Source organism: Melospiza melodia, unplaced genomic scaffold, assembly GCF_035770615.1.
Source record: "Melospiza melodia melodia isolate bMelMel2 unplaced genomic scaffold, bMelMel2.pri scaffold_140, whole genome shotgun sequence".
Lineage (NCBI taxonomy): Eukaryota > Metazoa > Chordata > Aves > Passeriformes > Passerellidae > Melospiza > Melospiza melodia.
Genome location: NW_026948510.1, coordinates 265,315 through 291,885, shown reverse-complemented (window position 1 = coordinate 291,885; position 26,571 = coordinate 265,315). Strand labels below are relative to the sequence as shown.

Genomic DNA, 26,571 nt, shown 5'->3' with positions numbered 1-26,571 from the left:
ATTGGGGGGAAAGATCACAAAATTTGGAGGGGTAAATCCCAAAAATTAGGAGAGAAAATTCTAAAACTGGGGAGGGAAAAATCCCAAAAATTGGGGGGGAAATCCCAAAATTTGGAGGGAAAAATTCCAAAAATTGGGGAGGGAAAAAAATCCCAAAACTTGGGGGCGGAAAAAATCCCAAAAATTGGGGGGGAAGTCCCAAAAATTGGGGAGGGAAAAATCCCAAAACATTGGGGAGAAAAATCCCAAAAATTGGAGAGAAAATCCCCAAATTGGGTGGAAAAATCTGAAAAATTGGGGTGGGGGGGAAACCCTAAAATTTGGAGGGAAAAATCCCAAAATTTAGGGGAGAAAATCCCAAAATTTGGAGGAAAAAAAAATCCACATAATTTTGGGGGAAAAATCCCAAAAAATTGGGGGAAAATCCTAAAAATTGGGAGGAAAATCCCAAAATTTGGAGGGGAAAAAAATTCCCAAAATTTAGGGGGAAATCCCAAAAATTGGGGAAAAAAAATTCTCAAAAATTGGGGGGAAAAATCCTAAAAAATGGAGGGGAGAATCCCTAAAATTTGGGATTTATCTAGGGAAAAAAAAAAATCTTAAAAACTGGGAGAAAACAGTAAAATTTGGGATTTATCTAGAAGGAAAAAAAAATCCCAAATTTTGGGATTTATTTAATGGGGGAAAATAGAAAAAATTGGAGGGGAAAATCCCTAAAATTTGGGATTTAGGGAAAAAATTGTAAAAATTTGGGGGAACAAATCCCTAAAACTTGGGATTTAGACAGGGAAACATTTTAGGGGAAGATCCCTAAAATTTGGGATTTAGGGAAAAATTCTAAAATTTTGGGGAAAATCCCTAAAATTTGGGATTTAGGCAAAAAATTCTAAAATTTTCGGGAAAATCCCTAAAATTTGGGATTTACCTGGAGGAAAAAAAAAAATCCCCCAAATTTGGGATTTTTCTGATGGAGGAAAATATGAAAAAATTGGGGGGAAAATTCCTAAAAATTGGGAAAAAAATCCCAAAAATTTGGGGAAAAATTCCCCAAATTTGTCCTAAATTTAAGGGGGGGAGGGGACAGAGCCCTTCAGCCCCTGGGGACAGGTGACAATGGCAGGTGCCACCCCAGGTGTGCCCAGGTGCCACCAGGTGTGCCCAGGTGCCAGCTCAGGTGTGCCCAGGTGCCACCAGGTGTGCCCAGGTGCCACCCCAGGTGCCACCAAACCTGTCCAGGTGCCACCAGATGTGCCCAGGTGCCACCAAACCTGCCCAGGTGCCACCTCAGGTGTGCCCCGGTGCCACCAGGTGTGCCCAGGTGTGCCCAGGTGCCACTGACACACTGCCACAACCTCCTGTCCTGTCCTGGCCTTGTCCCCAGGTGCCACCAGGTGTGTCCAGCTGTCCCCAGGTGCCACCAGGTGTGTCCAGCTGTCCCCAGGTGTGCCCAGGTGCCACCAGGTGAGTTCCCAGTGAGTGCCCAGCTGGCTCCAGGTGTGCCCAGGCGCCACCAGGTGTCTCCAGGTGTGCCCAGGTGAGTTCCCAGCTGCCACCAGGTGTGCCCAGGTGTCCTGTCGCCGTCCCCAGGTGTGCCCAGGTGCCACCAGGTGAGTTCCCAGCTGTTCCCAGGTATGTCCAGCTGTCCCCAGCTGCCACCAGGTGTGCCCAGGTGTCCTGTGGCTGTGCCCAGGTGTGCCCAGGTGTCCTGTGGCTGTCCCCAGGAGTGCCCAGGTGTGCCCAGGTGTCCTGTTGCTGTGCCCAGGTGTGCCCAGGTGTCCTGTGGCTGTCCCCAGGAGTGCCCAGGTGTGCCCAGGTGTCCTGTCGCTGTGCCCAGGTGTGCCCAGGTGTCCTGTGGCTGTGCCCAGGTGTGCCCAGGTGCCACCAGGTGAGTTCCCAGCTGCCACCAGGTGTGCCCAGGTGTCCCGTGGCCGTGCCCAGGTGTCCTGTGGCTGTCCCCAGGTGTGCCGTGGCCGTGCCCAGGTGTGCCCAGGTGTGCCCAGGTGCGTCAGACGAACACCTTGGCCAGGGCGTCGGCGCCGGCGCTGGCGCTGAGGGCGCGGCGGGGGTGGAAGGCCACGGCCAGCACGGCCTCGTGGTGCTTGCGGCGATGGGCGGGGAGCTCCTGCACACAGGTGCGGTCCGACAGGTGCCAGAGACGGAGAGAGCAGTCGTGACCTGGGGACAGAGAGAGGGGACACAGGTGACACAGGGACACAGGTGAGGGACAGCTCCTGCACGCAGGTGCGGTCCGACAGGTGCCACAGGCGCAGGGAGCAGTCGTGACCTGGGGACAGAGAGAGGGGACACAGGTGACACAGGGGACACAGGAGACACAGGTGACACACAGGTGAGGGACAGCTCCTGCACGCAGGTGCGGTCCGACAGGTGCCACAGGCGCAGGGAGCAGTCGTGACCTGGGGGGACACAGAGAGGGGACACAGGTGACACAGGGGACACAGGTGACACAGGGGACACAGGTGAGGGGACACAGGTGACACACAGGTGACACAGGTGACACAGGTGAGATCACACACAGGTGACACAGGTGAGGGACAGCTCCTGCACGCAGGTGTGGTTGGACAGGTGCCACAGGCGGAGAGAGCAGTCGTGACCTGGGGGGACACAAAGGGACACAGGTGACACAGGTGACACAGGTGACACAGGTGAGGGGACACAGGTGAGGGACAGCTCCTGCACGCAGGTGTGGTCGGACAGGTGCCACAGGCGCAGGGAGCAGTCGTGACCTGGGGGGACACAAAGGGACACAGGTGACACAGGGACACAGGTGACACACAGGTGAGGGACAGCTCCTGCACGCAGGTGCAGTCGGACAGGTGCCACAGGCGCAGGGAGCAGTCGTGACCTGGGGGGACAAAGGGACACAGGTGACACAGGGGACACAGGTGACACACAGGTGAGGGACAGCTCCTGCACGCAGGTGCGGTCCGACAGGTGCCACAGGCGGAGAGAGCAGTCGTGACCTGGGGGGACACAGAGAGGGACAGGTGACACAGGTGACACAGGTGAGATCACACACAAGGGACACAGGTGACACAGGGGACACAGGTAACTCCTGCACACAGGTGTGGTCGGACAGGTGCCACAGGCGGAGAGAGGAGTCGTGACCTGGGGACACAGAGAGGTGACACAGGGGACACAGGTGAGGGGACACAGGGGACACAGGTGACACACAGGTGAGGGACAGCTCCTGCACACAGGTGCGGTCGGACAGGTGCCACAGGCGCAGGGAGCAGTCGTGACCTGGGGACAGAGAGAGGGGACACAGGTGAGGGGACACAGGTGACACAGGGGACACAGGGGACACACAGGGGACACAGGGACACAGGTGACACAGGGACACAGGTGAGGGACAGCTCCTGCACGCAGGTGTGGTTGGACAGGTGCCAGAGCCGCAGGGAGCGGTCGTGACCTGGGGGGACACAAAGGGACACAGGGACACAGGTGACACAGGTGACACAGGGACACAGATGACACAGGTGACACAGGTGAGGGACAGCTCCTGCACACAGGTGTGCTCACACAGGTGCCAGAGATGGAGAGAGCAGTCGTGACCTGGGGGGACACAGAGAGGGGACACAGGGGACACAGGTGAGATCACACACAGGTGACACACAGGTGACACAGGTAACTCCTGCACACAGGTGTGGTCGGACAGGTGCCACAGGCGGAGAGAGGAGTCGTGACCTGGGGACAGAGAGAGGTGACACAGGGGACACAGGGGACACAGGTGAGATCACACACAGGTGACACACAGGTGACACACAGGTGACACAGGTAACTCCTGCACACAGGTGTGGTCGGACAGGTGCCACAGGCGCAGGGAGTGGTCGTGACCTGGGGGGACACAGAGAGGGGGCACACAGGGGACACAGGTGACACAGGGGACACAGGGACACAGGTGACACAGGTGAGGGGACACAGGTGACACAGGGGACACAGGTGAGGGGACACAGGTGACACAGGTGACACAGGTGAGGGACAGCTCCTGCACACAGGTGTGCTCACACAGGTGCCAGAGCCGCAGGGAGCAGTCGTGACCTGGGGACAGAGAGGACAGAGGGGTGACACACCTGGGGACACACCTGGGGACACACCTGGGGACACACCTGGGGACACCGGGACAGGTGACAATGACAGCGGTCACTCAGGGTCACTCATTGGTCACTCAGCACTCGGCAGTTTCTCATTGGTCACTCACTGGTCAGTCAGTGGTCAGTGGTCACTCAGGGTCACTCATTGGTCACTCAGCACTCGGCAGTTTCTCATTGGTCACTCATTGGTCACTCAGTGGTCACTCAGTGGTCACTCATTGGTCATTCATTCGTCACTCAGTACTCATTGGTCACTCAGTGGTCACTCATTGTCACCCATCGGTCACTCATTGGTTACTGGTCACCCATTGGTCACTCAGCACCCATCGGTCACCCATTGGTCACTCAGTGGTCACTCAGCACCCATCGGTCCCCCATCGGTCACTCAGGGTCACTCACTGGTCACTCATTGGTCAGTGGTCACTCAGGGGTCCCCCATTGGTCACTCAGTGGTCACCCATTGGTCAGTGGTCAGTGGTCACTCAGTGGTCAGTGGTCACTCAGGGTCACTCAGTGGCCCCCCATTGGTCCCCCATCGGTCACTCAGTGGTCACTCAATGGTCAGTGGTCACTCAGTGGTCAGTGGTCTCTCAGTGGTCAGTGGTCAGTGGTCCCCCATTGGTCACTCAGTGGTCAGTGGCCAGTGGTCACTCAGTGGTCAGTGGTCACTCAGTGGTCAGTGTTCCCCCAGTGGTCAGTGGTCACTCAGTGGTCAGTGGTCACTCAGGGTCACTCAGCGGTCACCCATTGGTCAGTGGTCAGTGGTCACTCAGTGGTCAGTGGTCACTCGGGGGTCCCCCATTGGTCACTCAGTGGTCAGTGGTCAGTGGTCACTCAGTGGTCACCCATTGGTCAGTGGTCACTCAGTGGTCAGTGGTCACTCGGTGGTCAGTGGTCACTCAGTGGTCACTCAGTGGTCACTCAGTGGTCACTCAGTGGTCCCCCAGTGGTCAGTGGTCACTCAGTGGTCACTCAGGGTCACTCAGCGGTCAGTGGTCAGTGGTCACTCAGGGTCACTCAGCGGTCACTCAGCAGTCAGCGGTCACTCAGCGGTCAGCGGTCACTCAGGGGTCACCCATTGGTCACTGAGGGTCACTCAGGGTCACCCATTGGTCACTCAGTGGTCACTCAGTGGTCACCCATTGGTCAGTGGTCACCCATTGGTCAGTGGTCAGCGGTCACTCAGCGGTCAGCGGTCAGTGGTCACTCAGGGTCACTCAGCGGTCAGTGGTCAGCGGTCACTCAGCGGTCAGCGGTCAATCAGTGGTCAGTGGTCACTCAGGGTCACTCAGTGGTCAGTGGTCAGCGGTCACTCAGCGGTCAGTGGTCACTCAGGGTCACAGCGGTCAGTGGTCAGCGGTCACTCAGCGGTCAGCGGTCACTCAGTGGTCAGCGGTCACTCAGCGGTCAGCGGTCACTCAGCGGTCACTCAGGGGTCACCCATTGGTCACTGAGGGTCACTCAGGGTCACTCATTGGTCACCCATTGGTCACTCAGTGGTCAGTGGTCACCCATTGGTCACCCATTGGTCACTCAGTGGTCAGCGGTCAGCGGTCACTCAGGGTCACCCATTGGTCACCCATTGGTCACTCAGGGTCACCCATTGGTCACCCATTGGTCACTCAGGGTCACCCATTGGTCAGCGGTCACCCGTTGGTCACTCAGCGGTCAGTGGTCACCCATTGGTCACTCAGCGGTCATTGGTCAGTGGTCACTCGTTGGTCCCCCATTGGTCACTCACTGCCGGACAGCAGGAAGGCTCCGCTGGGGTCCAGGGCCAGGCAGGTGACGGCGTCCAGGTGAGCGACCACGGAGTGCACCAGCGCACCTGGGGGGGGCACACAATAATTACACTAATTACCCCCAATGACCCCATCTGACCCCTAATTACACACAATAATTACCCCAATTACCCCTAATGACCCCATCTGACCCCTAATTACACCTAATGACCCCAATTACCCCTAATGACCCCATCTGACCCCTAATTACACACAATAATTACCCCAATTACCCCTAATGACCCCATCTGACCCCTAATTGCACCTAATTACCCCAATTACCCCTAATGACCCCATCTGACCCCTAATTGCACCTCATTACCCCCTAATGACCCCATCTGACCCCTAATTACACACAATAATCACCCCAATTACCCCTAATGACCCCATCTGACCCCTAATTACACAGAATAATCACCCCAATTACCCCTAATGACCCCATCTGACCCCTAATTACACACAATAATCACCCTAATTACCCCCTAATGACCCCATCTGACCCCTAATTGCACCTAATTACCCTAATTACCCCCTAATGACCCCATCTGACCCCTAATTGCACCTCATTACCCCTAATGACCCCATCTGACCCCTAATTGCACCTAATTACCCTAATTACCCCCTAATGACCCCATCTGACCCCTAATTGCACCTAATTACCCCCTAATGACCCCTTAATGACCCCATCTGACCCCTAATTGCACAGAATAATTACCCCAATTACCCCTAATGACCCCATCTGACCCCTAATTGCACGTAATTACCCTAATTACCCCCTAATGACCCTATCTGACCCCTAATTGCACCTAATTACCCCAATTACCCCGAATGACCCCATCTGACCCCTAATTGCACCTAATGACCCCAATTACCCCTAATGACCCCATCTGACCCCTAATTGCACCTAATGACCCTAATTACCCCTAATGACCCCATCTGACCCCTAATTACACAGAATAATTACCCTAATTACCCCCCAAGGACCCCATCTGACCCCTAATTACACCTCATTACCCCCTAATGACCCCCTAATGACCCCATCTGACCCCTAATTACACCTAATTACCCTAATTACCCCCTAATGACCCCATCTGACCCCTAATTGCACAGAATAATTACCCTAATTACCCCCTAATGACCCCATCTGACCCCAAATTGCACAGAATAATTACCCCAATTACCCCTAATGACCCCATCTGACCCCTAATTGCACCTAATTACCCTAATTACCCCCTAATGACCCCATCTGACCCCTAATTGCACCTAATTACCCCAATGACCCTGTAATTACCCCCAATGACTCCCTAATTACCCCAATGACGCCCTAATTACTCCTAATGACCCCCTAATTCCCTAATGGCCCTAATTACTCCCCTCATTACCATACTTACCCCCTAATGACCCTAATGACCCTCTAATTACCCCAAATCACCCCCTAATTACCCTAACGACCCCCCTCATTACCCTAATTACCTCTAATGACACTAATGACCTTCTAACTGCCCCCAATTACCCCCTAATTACCCTAACGACCCCCCTCATTATCATCTAATTACCCTAATGACACTAATGACCTTCTAACTGGCCCCAATCACCCCCTAATTACCCTAACGACCCCCCTCATTACCCTAATTACCTCTAATGACACTAATGACCTTCTAACTGCCCCCAATTACCCCCTAATTACCCTAACGACCCCCCCTCATCACCCTAATTACCCCCTAATTATCCCCCCTAATTACCCTAATGACCCTCTAATTACCCCCTAATTACCCTAACGACCCCCCTCATCACCCTAATTACCCCCTAATTATCCCCCCCTAATTACCCTAATGACCCCTGATAGCTCCTATCACCTAATGACACCCAATTACCCCCTAATTATCCCCTAATGAGCCCATAATTACCCTCTAACGGGTAATTATTACCCTAATTACCCCAAGCATGCTCTGATGACCCCCCTAATTACCCTAATTAGCCCCTCACCGGTGCGGGTGTCCAGGTAGCGGCCCCTAATTACCCTAATTACCCTAATTGGCCCTCACCGGTGCGGGTGTCCAGGTAGCGGCCCCTAATTACCCTAATTAATTACCCTAATTAGCCCTCACCGGTGCGGGTGTCCAGGTAGCGGCCCCTAATTACCCTAATTACCCTAATTAGCCCTCACCGGTGCGGGTGTCCAGGTAGCGGCCCCTGATTACCCTAATTACCCTAATTAGCCCTCACCGGTGCGGGTGTCCAGGTAGCGGCCCCTAATTACCCTAATTACCCTAATTGGCCCTCACCGGTGCGGGTGTCCAGGTAGCGGCCCCTAATTACCCTAATTAATTACCCTAATTAGCCCTCACCGGTGCGGGTGTCCAGGTAGCGGCCCCTAATTACCCTAATTAGCCCTCACCGGTGCGGATGTCCAGGTAGCGGCCCCTAATTACCCTAATTACCCTAATTACCCTAATTAGCCCTCACCGGTGCGGGTGTCCAGGTAGCGGCCCCTAATTACCCTAATTACCCTAATTACCCTAATTAGCCCTCACCGGTGCGGGTGTCCAGGTAGCGGCCCCTAATTATCCTAATTACCCTAATTACCCTAATTGGCCCTCACCGGTGCGGGTGTCCAGGTAGCGGCCCCTAATTACCCTAATTACCCTAATTAATTACCCTAATTAGCCCTCACCGGTGCGGGTGTCCAGGTAGCGGCCCCTAATTACCCTAATTACCCTAATTAATTACCCTAATTAGCCCTCACCGGTGCGGGTGTCCAGGTAGCGGCCCCTAATTACCCTAATTACCCTAATTACCCTAATTAGCCCTCACCGGTGCGGGTGTCCAGGTAGCGGCCCCTAATTACCCTAATTACCCTAATTAATTACCCTAATTAGCCCTCACCGGTGCGGGTGTCCAGGTAGCGGCCCCTGATTACCCTAATTACCCTAATTACCCTAATTACCCTAATTAATTACCCTAATTAGCCCTCACCGGTGCGGGTGTCCAGGTAGCGGATGGCGCGGTCGTCGCTGGCTGTGATGGCGAGCGGCTGCGAGGGGTGGGCGAGCACCTGGTTCACCTGCGCACCTGAGGGGACAGCATTGGGGACATTGGGGACATTGGGGACACCTGGGGACATTGGGGACATTGGGGACATCAGGGGGTGATAGGGACATTGGGGACATTGGGGACATTGGGGACATTGGGGACACCTGGGGACATTGGGGACATTGGGGACACCTGGGGACAGTGGGGACATGGGGGACATTGGGGACACCTGGGGGTGGGCGAGCACCTGGTTCACCTGAGCACCTGGGGGGACATTGGGGACACCTGAGAGGGACACCTGGGGACATTGGGGACACCTGGGGACACCTGGGGACATTGGGGGCATTGGGGACACGGGGGACATTGGGGACACTGGGGACACCTGAGGGGTGGGCGAGCACCTGGTTCACCTGGGCACCTGAGGGACATGGGGACATTGGGGACACCTGAGAGTGACACCTGGGGACAGCATTGGGGACATTGGGGACACCTGAGGGGACATTGGGGACACCTGGAGACACCTGGGGACATCGGGGACATTGGGGACATTGGGGACACTGGGGACACCTGAGGGGACATTGGGGACACCTGAGTGTGACACCTGGGGACATTGGGGACACCTGGGGACACCTGGGGACATTGGGGACACATGGGGACACCTTGGGACACCTGAGGGGTGGGCGAGCACCTGGTTCACCTGCGCACCTGAGGGGACACCTGAGAGTGACACCTGGGGACACCTGGGGACACCTGGAGACACCTGGGGACATTGGGGACACCTGGGGACATTGGGGACACCTGGGGACACCTGGGGACATTGGGGACACCTGAGTGTGACACCTGGGGACATTGGGGATACCTTGGGACACCTGAGGGGTGGGCGAGCACCTGGTTCACCTGCGCACCTGTGGGGCATTGGGGACACTGAGAGTGACACCTGGGGACACCTGGGGACACCTGGGGACACTGGGGACATTGGGGACACCTGAGAGTGACCACCTGGGGACACCTGAGGGGTGGGCGAGCACCTGGTTCACCTGCGCACCTGAGGGGACATTGGGGACACCTGGTTCACCTGGGCACATTGGGGACACCTGGGGACATTGGGGACATTGGGGACACCTGGGGACACCTGAGAGTGACACCTGGGGACATTGGGGACACCTGGAGACACCTGGGGACATTGGGGACACCTGAGGGGTGGGCGAGCACCTGGTTCACCTGCGCACCTGAGGGGACAGCATTGGGGACATTGGGGACACCTGAGGGGACATTGGGGACACCTGGAGACACCTGGGGACATCGGGGACATTGGGGACATTGGGGACACCTGAGGGGACATTGGGGACACCTGAGTGTGACACCTGGGGACATTGGGACACCTGGAGACACCTGGGGACATCGGGACATTGGGGACATTGGGGACACCTGAGGGGACATTGGGGACACCTGAGAGTGACACCTGGGGACATTGGGGACACCTGGGGACACCTGGGGACACCTGAGGGGTGGGCGAGCACCTGGTTCACCTGCGCACCTGAGGGGACACCTGAGAGTGACACCTGGGGACATTGGGGACACCTGGGGACATTGGGGACATTGGGGACACCTGGGGGCACCTGAGAGTGACACCTGGGGACATTGGGGACACCTGGGGACATTGGGGACATTGGGGACACCTGAGGGGTGGGCGAGCACCTGGTTCACCTGCGCACCTGCGGGGACAGCATTGGGGACATTGGGGACACCTGGAGACACCTGGGGACATTGGGGACATTGGGGACACTGGGGACACCTGAGGGGACATTGGGGACACCTGAGTGTGACACCTGGGGACATTGGGGACACCTGGGGACACTGGGGACACCTTGGGACACCTGAGCGGTGGGCGAGCACCTGGTTCACCTGCACACCTGAGGGGACACCTGAGAGTGACACCTGGGGACATTGGGGACACCTGGGGACATTGGGGACATTGGGGACACCTGGGGGCACCTGAGAGTGACACCTGGGGACATTGGGGACACCTGGGGACATTGGGGACATTGGGACACCTGAGGGGTGGGCGAGCACCTGGTTCACCTGCGCACCTGCGGGGACAGCAGGGACATGGGGACACTGGGGGGACATTGGGGACATTGGGGACATTGGGGACACCTGAGAGTGACACCTGGGGACATTGGGGACACCTGGGGACACTCGGGACAGTGGGGACACCTGGGGACATTGGGGACATTGGGGACAGTGGGGACACCTGAGGGGTGGGCGAGCACCTGGTTCACCTGCGCACCTGAGGGGACACCTGAGAGTGACACCTGGGGACATTGGGGACACCTGGGGACACCTGAGGGGTGGGCGAGCACCTGGTTCACCTGGGCACGGCCACCTGCGGGGACATTGGGGACACTGGGGACATCTGGGGACACTGGGGACACCTGAGAGTGACCACCTGGTTCACCTGGGCATGGCCACCTGCGGGACACGGGGACATTGGGGACACCTGGGGACATTGGGGACACCTGGTTCACCTGGGCACAGCCACCTGCGGGGACATTGGGGACACTCAGAGTGACCACCCGGTTCACCTGGGCGTGGCCACCTGAGGGGACAGCAGGGACATTGAGTGGGTTCAGGTGACCCTTGGGGACATGGGGGGGGTTCAGGTGATCTCAGGTGGCCCTTGGGGACATTGAGGGCTTCAGGTGGCTCCAGGTGATCTCAGGTGACCCTTGGGGACATTCAGGTGGCTCCAGGTGACCCTTGGGGACATGGGGGGGGGTTCAGGTGGCTCCAGGTGGCCCTTGGGGACATGGGGGGGGTTCAGGTGGCCCTTGGGGACATGGGGGGGGTTCAGGTGATCCCAGGTGACCCTTGGGGACATTGAGTGGGTTCAGGTGGCCCTTGGGGACATGGGGGGGGTTCAGGTGATCCCAGGTGACCCTTGGGGACATTGGGGACATGGGGGGGGTGTCACTCACCGCCGTTTGGGGACACCAGCGTGGCCTTGGTGGCCTCGAGGTCGTAGAGGACGGTGGCACCGGAGCGGAACCCGGCCACGAGCTGGGCGGGCTGGGAGGGGACAAAGGCCACCGAGGTGGGGACACCGTGATCTGAAACCAACAGGTGAGGGACAGGTGTGACACCTGTGCAGGTGTGACACAGCTGGGGACAAAGGCCACCGAGGTGGGGACACCGTGATCTGAAACCAACAGGTGAGGGACAGGTGAGGGACAGGTGTGACACAGCTGGGGACAAAGGCCACCGAGGTGGGGACACCGTGATCTGAAACCAACAGGTGAGGGACAGGTGTGACACCTGTGCAGGTGTGACACAGCTGGGGACAAAGGCCACCGAGGTGGGGACACCGTGATCTGAAACAGGGACAGGTGAGACAGGTGAGGGACAGGTGTGACACAGCTGGGGACAAAGGCCACCGAGGTGGGGACACCGTGATCTGAAACCAACAGGTGAGGAACAGGTGAGGGACAGGTGAGGGACAGGTGTGACACTGGGGACAAAGGCCACTGATGTGGGGACACCGTGATCTGAAATGGAGACAGGTGAGACAGGTGTGACACCTGTGCAGGTGTGACACAAACGCCACTGAGGTGGGGACACCGTGATCTGAAACAGGAACAGGTGTGACACCTGTGCAGGTGTGACACAAACGCCACCGATGTGGGGACACCGTGATCTGAAACGGGGACAGGTGAGAGACAGGTGTGACACCTGCGCAGGTGTGACACAGCTGGGGACAAAGGCCACCGATGTGAGGACACCGTGATCTGAAACCAACAGGTGAGGGACAGGTGTGACACAAACGCCACCGACGTGGGGACACCGTGATCTGAAACAGGTGAGGGACAGGTGTGACACCTGTGCAGGTGTGACACAAATGCCACCGACGTGGGGACACCGTGATCTGAAACCAACAGGTGAGAGGACAGGTGAGGGACAGGTGTGACACCAAGGCCACCGATGTGGGGACACTGTGATCTGAAACAGGTGAGGAACAGGTCAGAGACAGGTGTGACACCTGTGCAGGTGTGACACAGCTGGGAAGGGACAAAGGCCACCGACGTGGGGACACCGTGATCTCAACAGGTGAGGGGACAGGTGAGGGACAGGTGCGACACAAACGCCACCGAGGTGGGGACACCGTGATCTGACACAGGTGAGGAACAGGTGAGGGACAGGTGTGGGGACAGGTGAGGGACAGGTGTGACACAAACGCCACCGAGGTGGGGACACCGTGATCTGAAATGGAGACAGGTGAGGGGACAGGTGTGACACAGGGACAAATGGCACTGATGTGGGGACACCGTGATCTCAAACAGGTGAGGGGACAGGTGAGGGACAGGTGTGACACAAACGCCACCGAGGTGGGGACACCGTGATCTGAAACAGGTGAGGAACAGGTGAGGGACAGGTGTGGGGACAGGGGAGGGACAGGTGTGACACAAACGCCACCGACGTGGGGACACCGTGATCTGAAACAGGTGAGGAACAGGTGAGGGGACAGGTGTGGGGACAGGTGAGGGACAGGTGTGACACAAACGCCACCGAGGTGGGGACACCGTGATCTGAAACATGTGAGAGACAGATGTGACACCTGTGCAGGTGTGACACAAACGCCACCGAGGTGGGGACACCGTGATCTGACACGGGGACAGGTGTGACACCTGCGCAGGTGCGTCCCCCCAGGTGCGTCCCCGGCGCTCACCTTGGTGCCCGTCGAGCACGCTCAGGCAGGTGCCCGCGACGGTGCCCCCCCGGCCGGCGGCGCTGCCGTCCCCGCCGCGCGGGTCCCAGAGGCGCACGGTGCCGTCGGCCGAGCACGACGCCAGGTGACGCCCGGTGACATCGAAGGCCAGCGCCCAGACGGCGTCAGAGTGACCGTCCAGGAAGCCCCGGAGCACGCGCGGGTCTGGGGACAGGGAGGGGACACTGAGGGGACACTGGGGACACTGAGGGGACACTGGGGGGACACTGGGGACATTGGGGGGACACTGGGGGGATTGGGGATATTGGGGGGATTGGGGATATTGGGGACACTGGGGACAGTGAGGGGACACTGGGGGGACACTGGGGACACTGAGGGGACACTGGGGGGACACTGGGGACACTGGGGGGATTGGGGATATTGGGGACAGTGAGGGGACAGTGAGGGGACAGTGGGGACACTGGGGACATTGGGGACACTGGGGACATTGGGGACATTGGGGGGATTGGGGATATTGGGGACATTGGGGACAGTGAGGGGACACTGGGGGGATTGGGGATATTGGGGACAGTGAGGGGACAGTGAGGGGACAGTGGGGACACTGGGGACATTGGGGACACTGGGGACATTAGGGACAGTGAGGTGACACTGGGGACACCAGGGACACTGGGGACACTGGGGACATTGGGGGGATTGGGGACACTGGGGGGATTGGGGACACCAGGGACATTGGGGACATTGGGGACATTGGGGACATTGGGGACAGTGAGGGGACACTGGGGACACTGGGGACAATGAGGGGACATTGGGGACAGCCAGGGGACAGTGAGGGGACACTGGGGACATTGGGGACATAAGGGGTGTTGGGGACATTGGGGACACTGGGGACAGTGGGGACAATGAGGGGACACTGGGGACATGGGGGACATTGAGGACACTGGGGACACTGGGGATATTGGGGGCATTGGGGACTTTGGAGGAGTTGGGGACACTGGGGACACTGGGGTGGCATTGTCCCCATGTCCCCAAGTGCCACTGTGGCCATCGAGGAAGCCCCGGAGCACCCGCGGGTCTGGGGACAGCCAGGGGACAGTGGGGACAATGGGGACATCGGGGACATCAGGGGTGTTGGGGACATTGGGGACACTGGGGACATCGGGGGGATTGGGGACAGTGGGGACATTGGGGACAGTGAGGGGACACTGGGGACATCCAGGGGACATTGGGGACATTGAGGACATTGGGGACATTGGGGACAATGAGGGGACACTGGGGACACTGGGGACACTGGGGACATTGGGGACATTGGGAACTTTGGGGGTGTTGGGGACATTGGGGGGATTGGGGACATTGGGGACATTGGGGACATTGGGGGGACATTGGGGACTTTGGGGGTGTTGGGGACATTGGGGACAGCGGGGACATTGGGGACACTGGGGACATTGGGGTGTTGGGGACACTGGGGACATCCAGGGGACACTGGGGACATTGGGGACATCCAGGGGACACTGGGGACACTGGGGGGATTGGGGACAGTGGGGACAGCACTGTCCCGATGTCCCCGGGTGCCACCACACCCCAGTGCCCCCATGTCTCCAAGTGTCCCTAATATCCCCAGGTGTCCCCGTGTCCCCAAGTGCCACCACACCCCCGATGTCCTCAATGTCCCCGAGTGCCACCATAGCCCAATATCCCCAATATCCCTGATGTCCCCAATGTCCCCGAGTGCAACACCAGCCCCGACGTCCCCAAGTGTCCCCAGGTGCCAGCACACCCCCAATGTCCCCGATGTCCCCAAGTGCCACCACACCCCCAATATCTCCCGACATCCCTGATGTCCCCAAGTGCCACCACAACCCAGACGTCCCCAGTGTCCCCAACCTTGGTGTCCCCAAGTGCCACCACACCCCCAAAATCCCCGGGTGTCCCCAAATGTCCCCACATCCCCAGGTGTCCCCAATGTCCCCAAGTGCCACCACACCCCAATATCCACAGGTGTCCCCAAGTGTCCCCAATGTCGCAAATGTCCCCAATGTCCCCAATGTCCTCAATGTCCCCCAATGTCCCCAATGTCCCCAAGTGTCCTCAATGTCCCCAGTATCCCCAGTGTCCTCAATGTCCTTAATGTCCCCAATGTCCCTAATGTCCCCAAGTGTCCCAGGTGTCCCCAATGTCCCCAGTGTCCCCAATGTGCCCATGTGTCCCCAATGTCCCTAAGTGTCCCCACTGTCCCCAATGTCCCTAAGTGTCCCCAATATCCCCAGGTATCCCTGATGTCCCCAATGTCCCCAATGTCCCCAAGTGTCCCCAGGTGTCCCCAGTGTCCCTGATGTCCCCAATGTCCCCAGTGTCCCCAATGTCCCCAGTGTCCCAAATGTCCCCAAGTGTCCCCAGTGTCCCCACTGTCCCCAGTGTCCCCAAGTGTCCCCAGTGTCCCCAGTGTCCCCAGTGTCCCCAAGTGTCCCCACTGTCCCCAATGTCCCTGATGTCCCCACTGTCCCCAGTGTCCCAAATGTCCCCAAGTGTCCCCAATGTCCCCACTGTCCCCAGTATCCCCAATGTCCCCAATGTCCCCACTGTCCCCAAGTGTCCCCAGTGTCCCCGATGTCCCCAAGTGTCCCCGGTGTCCCCAATCCCCCCAGTATCCCCAGGTGTCCCCAGTGTCCCCGATGTCCCCAATGTCCCCCCAATGTCCCCAGTGTCCCCAGGTGTCCCCACTGTCCCCAGTGTCCCCAATGTCCCCCCAATGTCCCCAGTGTCCCCAGTGTCCCCAGTGTCCCCAATGTCCCCAGTGTCCCCAGTGTCCCCAGTGTCCCCACTGTCCCCAGTGTCCCCAAGTGTCCCCAGGTGTCCCCACTGTCCCCAGTGTCCCCAGTGTCCCAAGTGTCCCCACTGTCCCCAGTGTCCCCACTGTCCCCAGTGTCCCCTCAATGTCCTCAGGTGTCCCCGGTGTCCCCAATATCCCCAGTGTCCCCAGTGTCCCCAAGTGTCCCCAGTGTCCCCAATGTCCCCAGTGTCCCCACTGTCCCCAGTGTCCCCTCAATGTCCCCAGGTGTCCCCGGTGTCCCCAGTGTCCCCAGGTGTCCCCAGTGTCCCCACTGTCCCCAGGTGTCCCCAGTGTCCCCACTGTCCCCAGTGTCCCCAGTGTCCTCAGGTGTCCCCAGTGTCCCCAGTGTCCCCACTGTCCCCAGTGTCCCCTCAATGTCCCCAGGTGTCCCCGGTGTCCCCACCCACCGTAGCCGTCGTAGGGGTCGCTGTCCAGCCCCGGGAGGCGCCAGCAGCGAATCCGCGCGTCCACGCCGGCGCTGCAGCACAGCCCGGTGACACCGATGTCACCCGCGTCACCTCCCGTGTCACCCGGCGCCACCCGCCACCGCCAGCACCGGGCCCCTGAGGGACAGAAACCACACCGGGGTCACCAGTGTCACCTGTGTCACCAATGTCACCTGCTGCCACCTGTGTCACTGTCACTGCCAGCACGGGGACCCCTGAGGGACAGAAATGACACCGGTGTCACCAGTGTCACCAGTGTCACCAGTGTCACCAGTGTAACTGTCACTGCCTGCACGGGGGCCTTGAGGGACAGAAATGACACCAGTGCCACCAATGTCACCAGTGTCACCTGTGTAACTGTCACTGCCTGCATGGGGGCCCTGAGGGACAGAAATGACACCAGTGTCACCAGTGTCACCTGCTGCCACCTGTGTCACTGTCACTGCCAGCACGGGGGCCCCTGAGGGACAGAAACCACACCGGTGTCACCAGTGTCACCAGTGTCACCAGTGTCACCCGTGTCACCAGTGTCACCTGTGTCACTGTCACTGCCTGCACGGGGGCCCTGAGGGACAGAAATGACACCAGTGTCACCAATGTCACCAATGTCACCTGCTGCCACCAGTGTAACTGTCACTGCCAGCACCGGGCCCCTGAGGGACAGAAATGACACCAGTGTCACCAATGTCACCAGTGTCACCTGTGTCACCTCCTGTGTCACCGTCACTGCCAGCACCGGGCCCCTGAGGGACAGAAACCACACCGGGGTCACCAATGTCACCAATGTCACCAGTGTCACCAATGTCACCAGTGTCACCTGCTGTGTCACTGTCACTGCCAGCACCGAGCCCCTGGGGGACAGAAATGACAATGGTGTCACCAATGGCACCAGTGTCACCTGCTACCACTGCCAGCACGGGGGCCCTGAGGGACAGAAATGTCACCAATGTCACCAATGTCACCTGTGTCCCTGTCACCGCCAGCACCGGGCCCCTGCACGGGGACAGAAACCACACCGGGGTCACCAGTGTCATTGGTGTCACCAATGTCACCGCTGCCACCGCCACCGCGGGCCCCTGGGACAGTGACAAAGTGACAAAAAGTCCCGACACAATCACAGCCAGGTGACAATGGGGCGACAAGCAGGTGATGATGGGGGTGACACCGAGGTGACAAAGAGGTGACAAAAAAACAGAATAAAGCCACAACCACCAACGTGACAACGAAGGTGACACTGAGGTGACACTGATGTGACAACGAAGGTGACACTGACAACACACAGATGTGACACTGAGGTGACGCTGAGGTGACAATGAAGGTGACGCTGAGGTGACACAGATGTGGCAATGAAGGTGACACTGAGGTGACAATGAAGGCGACACTGAGGCGACACTGAGCTGACACTGATGTGACACTGAGGTGACACTGAGGTGACACAGATGTGGCAATGAAGGTGACACTGAGGTGACAAAGTGACAAAAAAACCAGAATAAATCCACAACCACCAACGTGACAACAAAGGTGACAACGAGGTGACAATAAGGTGACACAGAGAATACACAGAGGTGACAATGAGGTGACACTGAGAACACACAGAGGTGACAATGAGGTGACAATGAGGTGACAACGAGGTGACAATGAAGGTGACACTGTGAACACACAGAGATGACATCGAGGTGACAATGAGGAGACAATGAGGTGACACCGAGGTGACGACGAGGTGACAATGAGGTGACACTGAGGTGACACCGAGGTGACACTGAGAACACACAGAGGTGACAATGAGGTGACACCGAGGTGACAGTGAGGTGACAATGAGAACACAGAGGTGACAATGAGGTGACAATGAGGTGACAATGAGGTGACACAGAGAACACACAGAGGTGACAATGAGGTGACACTGAGGTGACACCGAGGTGACGACAAGGTGACACTGAGGTGACACCGAGGTGACACTGAGAACTCACAGAGGTGACAATGAGGTGACAATGAGGTGACACCGAGGTGACACTGAGAACACACAGAGGTGACACTGAGGTGACAATGAGGTGACAATGAGGTAACACTGAGGTGACAATGACGTGACACTGAGAACACACCGAGATGACAATGAGGTGACAATGAGGTGACACTGAGGTGACAATGAGAACACACCGAGATGACAATGAGGTGACAATGAGGTGACACCGAGGTGACAATGAGGTGACAATGAGAACTCACAGAGGTGACAATGAGGTAACACTGAGGTGACAATGAGGTGACAATGAGGTGACACCGAGGTGACAATGAGGTGACAATGAGGTGACACAGAGAACACACAGAGGTGACAATGAGGTGACACTGAGGTGACACAGAGAACACACAGAGGTGACAATGAGGTGACAATGAGGTGACACTGAGGTGACAATGAGGTGACACTGAGGTGACACTGAGGTGACACTGAGGTGACAAAGCGCCCACCTGTGCCCGCGGAAGGCGTACACCGGCTCCACGTCCAGCGCCGCGCTCCTGAGGGGACAACGGCGACAGAGCCGGTGACGAACGGTGACAAAGGGTGACAAAGGCACTGCCACCCGCATTGTCACCCGCATTGTCACCCGCATTGTCACCGCGTCACGCACTTCCTGGGGCCGAGCGGCCTCTGCAGGTCCCAGAGCTTGAGCGTGGCGTCCTCGGAGGCCGTGACCAGCGCCGCGTGCCCGGGGACAAAGGCCAGCGCCCGCACGGCGTCAAAGTGGCTGCGCAGCGTCAGCCGCGGGGACAGCGACCGCACCTGCGGGGGACACGCACACGGGTGGCACTTGGGGACACGTGGGGACACTGGGACACGGTGGCACTTGGGGACACTGGGATATGGTGGCGTTTGGGGACGTGGGGACACTTGGGGACATTCTGGGACACTGGGACATGGTGGCATTTGGGGACATTGGGATATGGTGGCATTTGGGGACACTGGGACATGGTGGCATTTGGGGACATTGGGATATGGTGGCATTTGGGGACATGTGGGGACACTGGGACATGGTGGCACTTGGGGACATTGGGACATGGTGGCATTTGGGGACATGTGGGGACACTTGGGGACACTCTGGGACACTGGGACACGGTGGCATTTGGGGACATTGGGATATGGTGGCATTTGGGGACATGTGGGGACACTGGGACATGGTGGCGTTTGGGGACATTGGGACATGGTGGCCCTTGGGGACACTGGGACATGGTGGCACTTGGGGACATTGGGACATGGTGGCATTTGGGGACAGCTCCAGCTGCACCGCGGGGACAGCGACGGCACCTGGGGGGACACGGGGGTGGCCCTTGGGGACACTGGGACACGGTGGCATTTGGGGACATTGGGGACAGCTCCAGTTGTGCCGCAGGGACAGCGACCGCACCTGGGGACACTGGGACACGGTGGCATTTGGGGATATCGGGACATGGTGGCACTTGGGGACATTGGGACGTGGTGGCATTTGGGGACATTGGGATATGGTGGCATTTGGGGACATGTGGGGACACTGGGACACGGTGGCATTTGGGGACACTGGGACACGGTGGCATTTGGGGACACTCAGAGGTGGCACAGGTGGCACTGGGGACACTCCGAGGTGGCACTGGGGACACTGGGGACAGGCACAGGTGGCACAGGGGACACTCAGAGGTGGCACTGGTGGCACTGGGGACATTCACAGGTGGCACTGGGGACACTGGGGACACTCAGAGGTGGCACTGGGGACACTCAGAGGTGGCACGGGTGGCACTGGGGACAGGCACAGGTGGCACTGGGGACACTGGGGACACTCAGAGGTGGCACTGGGGACACTCAGAGGTGGCACGGGTGGCACTGGGGACATTCACAGGTGGCACTGGGGACACTGGGGACACTCAGAGGTGGCACTGGTGGCACTGGGGACATTCACAGGTGGCACTGGGGACACTGGGGACACTCAGAGGTGGCACTGGTGACACTCAGAGGTGGCACGGGTGGCGCGGGTGGCACGGGTGGCACTCACGTCTCCGCCGTCGTTGTCGTTTGTCACCGTCAGCTCCGCCAGGTCCCCGAGGCCGTGCAGGGCCAGCGCCCCGGCCGGGGACACAGCCGGGCACCCTGGGGACAGAGGGGACACCGGGGTGGCATTGGGGACAGAGGGGACATTGGGGACAGTGGGGACATTGGGGACAGTGGGGACAATGGGGGACATTGGGGACACCCGGGCACCCTGGGGACAGAGGGGACATTGGGGACAATGGGGACATTGGGGACACCAGGGTGACACTGGGGACATTGGGGACATTGGGGACACCCGGGCACCCTGGGGACAATGGGGACAGGGACACTGGGGTGGCTTTGGGGACAATGGGGACACCCTGGGGACAGAGGAGACAGTGACACTGTGGTGGTCCTGGGGACAATGGGGACATCCTGGGGACACAGGGGACAATGGGGACAATGACACTGGGGTGGCTTTGGGGACACCCAGGGGACGATGGGGACAATGGGCACAGAGGGGACAGTGACACTGGGGTGACATTGGGGACACCCAGGGACCCTGGGGACAGTGGGGACAATGACACTGGTGTGACATTGGGGACAGTGGGGACACCCGGGGACCCTGGGGACAGTGGGGACAATGGGGACATCCTGGGGACACAGGGGACAATGTCACTGGGGTGGCTTTGGGGACACCCTGGGGACAATGGGGACAGAGGGGACACCGGGGTGACATTGGGGACACCCGGGCACCCTGGGGACAGAGGGGACAATGGGGACAGTGACACTCTGGTGGTCCTGGGGACAATGGGGACACCCTGGGGACACAGGGGACAATGGGGACACCAGGGTGGCTTTGGGGACACCCGGGGACCCTGGGGACAATGGGGACAGGGACACTGGGGTGGCTTTGGGGACAATGGGGACACCCTGGGGACAGAGGGGACAATGACACTGGGGTGGCCTTGGGGACACCCAGGAGACAATGGGGACAATGGGGACAGTGGGGACAGCAGGGTGGCCCTGGGGACAGTGGGGACAGTGGGGACAATGACATCAGGGTGGCTTTGGGGACACCCAGGGACCCTGGGGACAGAGGGGACGTCAGGGTGGCCTTGGGGACAGAGGGGACAGGGACAGCGGGGTGGCCTTGGGGACACAGGGACCCCCCAGGTGACACAGGTGACACTGAGGTGACACACAGGTGACACACAGGTGACAGTGACACAGGTGACACACAGGTGACAGTGGTGACACAGGTGACACACAAGTGACACACAGGTGACAGGTGACAGACAGTGACACACAGGTGACAGTGACACACAGGTGACACTGAGGTGACACACAGGTGACAGTGGTGACACAGGTGACAATGACACAGGTGACAGTGACACACAGGTGACAGTGACACTGAGGTGACACACAAGTGACACACAGGTGACAGGTGACAGACAGTGACACACAGGTGACACTGAGGTGACACACAGATGACAGTGGTGACACAGGTGACAATGACACAGGTGACAGTGACACACAGGTGACAGTGGTGACACACAGGTGACAGACAGTGACACACAGGTGACAGTGGTGACACACAGGTGACAGTGACACAGGTGACAGACGTGTCCTCACCCTCAGGTGGCCGCGGTGGCCGCGGTGGCCCCAGGTCCCCGTCCCGCAGGTGGCACCGGTGGCTCTCTGTGACAATGGGGACAGCGCGTGTCCCCAAATGTCCCCAAAGTGTCCCCAAGGTGTCTCTGACCTCACCTCTGATGTCCCCAAAGTGTCCCCAAATGTCCCCAAGGTGTCTCTGATGTCCCCAAATGTCCCCCAGGTGTCCCCAAACGTCCCCAAATGTCCCCAAATATCCCCAAGGTGTCCCCAGGTGTCCCCAAATGTCCCCAAATCTCTCCAAGCTCACCCCTGATGTCCCCAGATGTCCCCAAGGTGTCCCCAGACCCACCTCTGATTGTCCCCAGGTGTTCCCCAGGTGTCCCCAAGGTATCCCCAAATGTCCCCAAGGTGTCCCCAAATGTCCCCAAGGTGTCCCCAGGTGTCCCCAAAGTGTCCCCAATGTCCCCAGGTGTCCCCAAATGTCCCCAAATCTCTCCAAGCTCACCCCTGATGTCCCCAGGTGTCCCCAAGGTGTCCCCAAGGTATCCCCAAATGTCCCCAAGGTGTCCCCAAATGTCCCCAAGGTGTCCCCAGGTGTCCCCAAAGTCCCCAGGTGTCCCCAGATGTCCCCAAATGTCCCAAGGTGTCCCCAAGGTGTCCCCAAGGTGTCCCCAAAGTGTCCCCAAGGTGTTCCAAGGTGTCCCCAAGGTGTCCCCAGGTGTCCTCACCCCAGATGTCCCCAAGGTGTCCCCAAATGTCCCCAAAGTGTCCCCAAATGTCCCCAGATGTCTCCAAATGTCCCCAAGGTGTCCCCAGGTGGCCCCAAATGTCCCCAAATGTCCCCAAAGTGTCCCCAAATGTCCCCAAGGTGTCCCCAGATGTCCCCAAACGTCCCCAAGGTGTCCCCAAAGTGTCCCCAGGTGTCCCCAAGGTGTCCCCAGGTGTCCCCAGATGTCCCCAAATGTCCCAAGGTGTCCCCAAGGTGTCCCTGTCCCCACCCCTGATGTCCCCAAGGTGTCCCCAAGGTATCCCCAAATGTCCCCAAGGTGTCCCCAAAGTGTCCCCAAATGTCCCCAAAGTGGCCCCAAATGTCCCCAAGGTGTCCCCAGATGTCCCCAAATGTCCCCAAAGTGTCCCCAGAGTGTCCCCAGAGTGTCCCCAGGTGTCCCCAAGGTGTCCCCAGGTGTCCCCAGGTGTCCCCAAGGTGTCTCTGATGTCCCCAGGTGTCCCCAAACGTCCCCAAGGTGTCCCCAGGTGTCCCCAAGGTGTCCCCAGGTGTCCCCAAATGTCCCCAAGGTGTCCCCAAAGTGTCCCCAGGTGTCCCAAATGTCCCCTGAGCTCACCCCTGGTGTCTCTGATGTCCCCAGGTGTCCCCAAGGTGTCCCCAGGTGTCCCCAGGTGTCCCAGGTGTCCCCAAAGTGTCCCCAAAGTGTCCCCAAAGTGTCCCCAGGTGTCCCCAGGTGTCCCAGATGTCCCCAGGTGTCCCCAGATGTCCCCAGATGTCCCCAAAGTGTCCCCAAGGTGTCCCCAAGGTGTCCCCAGGTGTCCCAGGTGTCCTCACCCCGGCTGTCCCCGGGTGTCCCCAGGAAGTCGAACTCCCCCAGGGCGTCCTCCGAGTCCTCCTCATCTTCATCGTCCTCCTCCTCCTCCTCGGGGACCTTGGGGACACCCTGGGGACACAGAGGGACAAAAACGGGGAAAAACTCAAAAAAAATCTCCCTAAAATGCTCCCAAATCCCCAAAATTCTCTAAAAATCCTCCAAAATTCCTTAAAAATCCTCCCAAACCCCACCAAAAATCCACAAAAATCCCCCAAAATTCCTTAAAAATCCTCCCAAATCCCCCAAAAATCAAAAAAATTCCCCAAAATTCCTTAAAAATCCTCCCAAACCCCACCAAAAATCCCATAAAAATCCCCCAAAATTCATTAAAAATCCTCCCAAACCCACCAAAAAATTCCACAAAATTCCCAAAAATTCCTTAAAAATCCTCCCAAACCCCACCAAAAATCCCATAAAAATCCCCAAAATTCATTAAAAATCCTCCCCGAATCCCACCAAAATCCCCAAAATTGCCCCAAAATCCCCAAAAAATTCTCCCAAACCCCACCAAAAATCCCACAAAATCCCCAAAATTCCTTAAAAATCCTCCCAAACCCCACCAAAAATCCATAAAATCCCCCAAAATTCCTTAAAAATCCTCCCAAACCCCACCAAAAAATTCCACAAAATTCCCAAAAATTCCTTAAAAATCCTCCCAAATCCCACAAAAATCCCAAAAATTCCTTAAAAATCCTCCCAAACCCCACCAAAAATCCCACAAAATCCCCCAAAAGTCCCCCAAAAATCCCTAAAAATCTCCCAAACCCCACCAAAAATCCCACAAAATCCCCCAAAATTCCTTAAAAATCCTCCCAAATCCCCCAAAAATCCACAAAATCCCCCAAAATTCCTTAAAAATCCTCCCAAACCCCACCAAAAAATTCCACAAAATTCCAAAAATTCCTTAAAAATCCTCCCAAACCCCACCAAAAATCCCACAAAATCCCCTAAAAGTCCCCCAAAAATCCCTAAAAATCTCCCAAACCCACCAAAAATCCATAAAAATCCCCCAAAATTCATTAAAAATCCTCCCCGAATCCCCTCAAAATCCCCCAAAATTGCCCCAAAATTCCTTAAAATCCTCCCAAACCCCTAAAATCCCCTCAATATCCCCTAAAAATCCCCCCAAAACCCCGAAAAATCCTCCCAAACCCCACCAAAATCCCACAAAATCCCCCAAAATTCCTTAAAAATCCTCCCAAACCCCACCAAAAAATTCCACAAAATTCCCAAAAATTCTTAAAAATTCTCCCAAATCCCACAAAAATCCCCCAAAATTCCTTAAAAATTCTCCCAAATCCCCCAAAAATCCCACAAAATTCCCCAAAATTCATTAAAAATCCTCCCCGAATCCCCTCAAAATGCCCCAAAATTGCCCCAAAATCCCCAAAAAATTCTCCCAAACCCCACCAAAAATCCCATACAACCCCTCCCAAAATTCCTTAAAAATCCTCCCAAACGCCCCAAAATTCCCCAAATCCCCCCAATTCCGGATTTTGGGTGGGACCTTTCCCCTCCTGCGGGGGGTGGGGGAGGGGCTCTCCGGCTCCTCTTCCTCATCGCTGTCATCCTCGGGGGGGGAGGGGCTGAGCCCGGCCCGCGGCTCCTTCCCGGCGTTCCTGGGGGGAAAAGCCCAAAAAAAGGGAAAAAAAGGGAAAAATAGGGAAAAAAAAGAAAAAAAATGAAAAAAAAAACAAACCAAAACAAACCAAACGAGAAAAAAACCCCACAAAACTACACCCCCCAAAATTCCCACAAAAAACCCCATAAAAAACCCCCCAAAAATCCCATAAAAAACCCCCAACTTTCCCACACATAAACCCCCCAAAATTCCCCAAAAATCCACAAATTCCCACAAAAAACCCCCAAAATTCCCAGAAAAAAACCCCCCAAAATTCCCAGAAAAGAAAACCCCAAAAATCCCCCTAAAAAAACTCAAAATTCCCATTAAAAAAACCCCAAAAATCCCATTAAAAAAAAACCAAAATTCCCATTAAAAAACCACAAAATTCCCACAAAAACTCCCAAAAATTCCATAAAAAAAACCCCAAATTCCCCCAAAATTCCCACAAAAAACCCCAAAATTCCCATTAAAAACGCCCAAAAATTCCCCAATTTCCAGATCCCCCCCAACCTCTGGATCTGCTCCTCGATGCGGCGCAGCAGCAGCGACTCCGAGCCGGGGCTGGGGGGGCTCCCGGAATTCCCAAATAAACCCCAAAATTCCAAATAAACCCCAAAATTCCCCCAAAAAAACACCCCAAAAATCCCATGAAAAACCCCAAAATTCCCATTAAAAAACCCCCCAAAAATCCCATGAAAAACCCCAAAATTCCCATTAAAAAACCCCAAAATTCCCACATAAAAAACCTCCAAAATTCCCATTAGAACCCATCAAAAAACCCCAAAAATCCCAGAAAAAAAACCAAAATTCCCCAAAATA

General features: G+C 57.2%; 1 protein-coding gene across 1 annotated transcript in view; it reads right to left on the bottom strand.

Annotated features, from left to right (window-relative positions):
- Positions 1 to 1,442: 1,442 nt before the first annotated feature.
- The window catches only part of LOC134433136 (striatin-4-like), a 25,998-nt gene continuing 869 nt past the window's right edge, over positions 1,443 to 26,571 (bottom strand). The window contains exons 2-15 of the mRNA XM_063182020.1: positions 26,263 to 26,337; positions 25,636 to 25,747; positions 24,089 to 24,197; positions 22,546 to 22,611; positions 20,936 to 21,030; positions 19,544 to 19,695; positions 19,383 to 19,430; positions 17,005 to 17,039; positions 16,884 to 16,970; positions 13,650 to 13,853; positions 11,905 to 12,036; positions 8,870 to 8,965; positions 5,854 to 5,940; positions 1,443 to 2,175 (exon numbers count right to left, since the gene is read on the bottom strand). Of these exons, the coding sequence (XP_063038090.1) occupies positions 2,006 to 2,175; positions 5,854 to 5,940; positions 8,870 to 8,965; positions 11,905 to 12,036; positions 13,650 to 13,853; positions 16,884 to 16,970; positions 17,005 to 17,039; positions 19,383 to 19,430; positions 19,544 to 19,695; positions 20,936 to 21,030; positions 22,546 to 22,611; positions 24,089 to 24,197; positions 25,636 to 25,747; positions 26,263 to 26,337 (1,468 nt within the window). The 3' untranslated portion in view covers positions 1,443 to 2,005. The remainder of the gene's footprint in view (positions 2,176 to 5,853; positions 5,941 to 8,869; positions 8,966 to 11,904; positions 12,037 to 13,649; positions 13,854 to 16,883; positions 16,971 to 17,004; positions 17,040 to 19,382; positions 19,431 to 19,543; positions 19,696 to 20,935; positions 21,031 to 22,545; positions 22,612 to 24,088; positions 24,198 to 25,635; positions 25,748 to 26,262; positions 26,338 to 26,571) is intronic.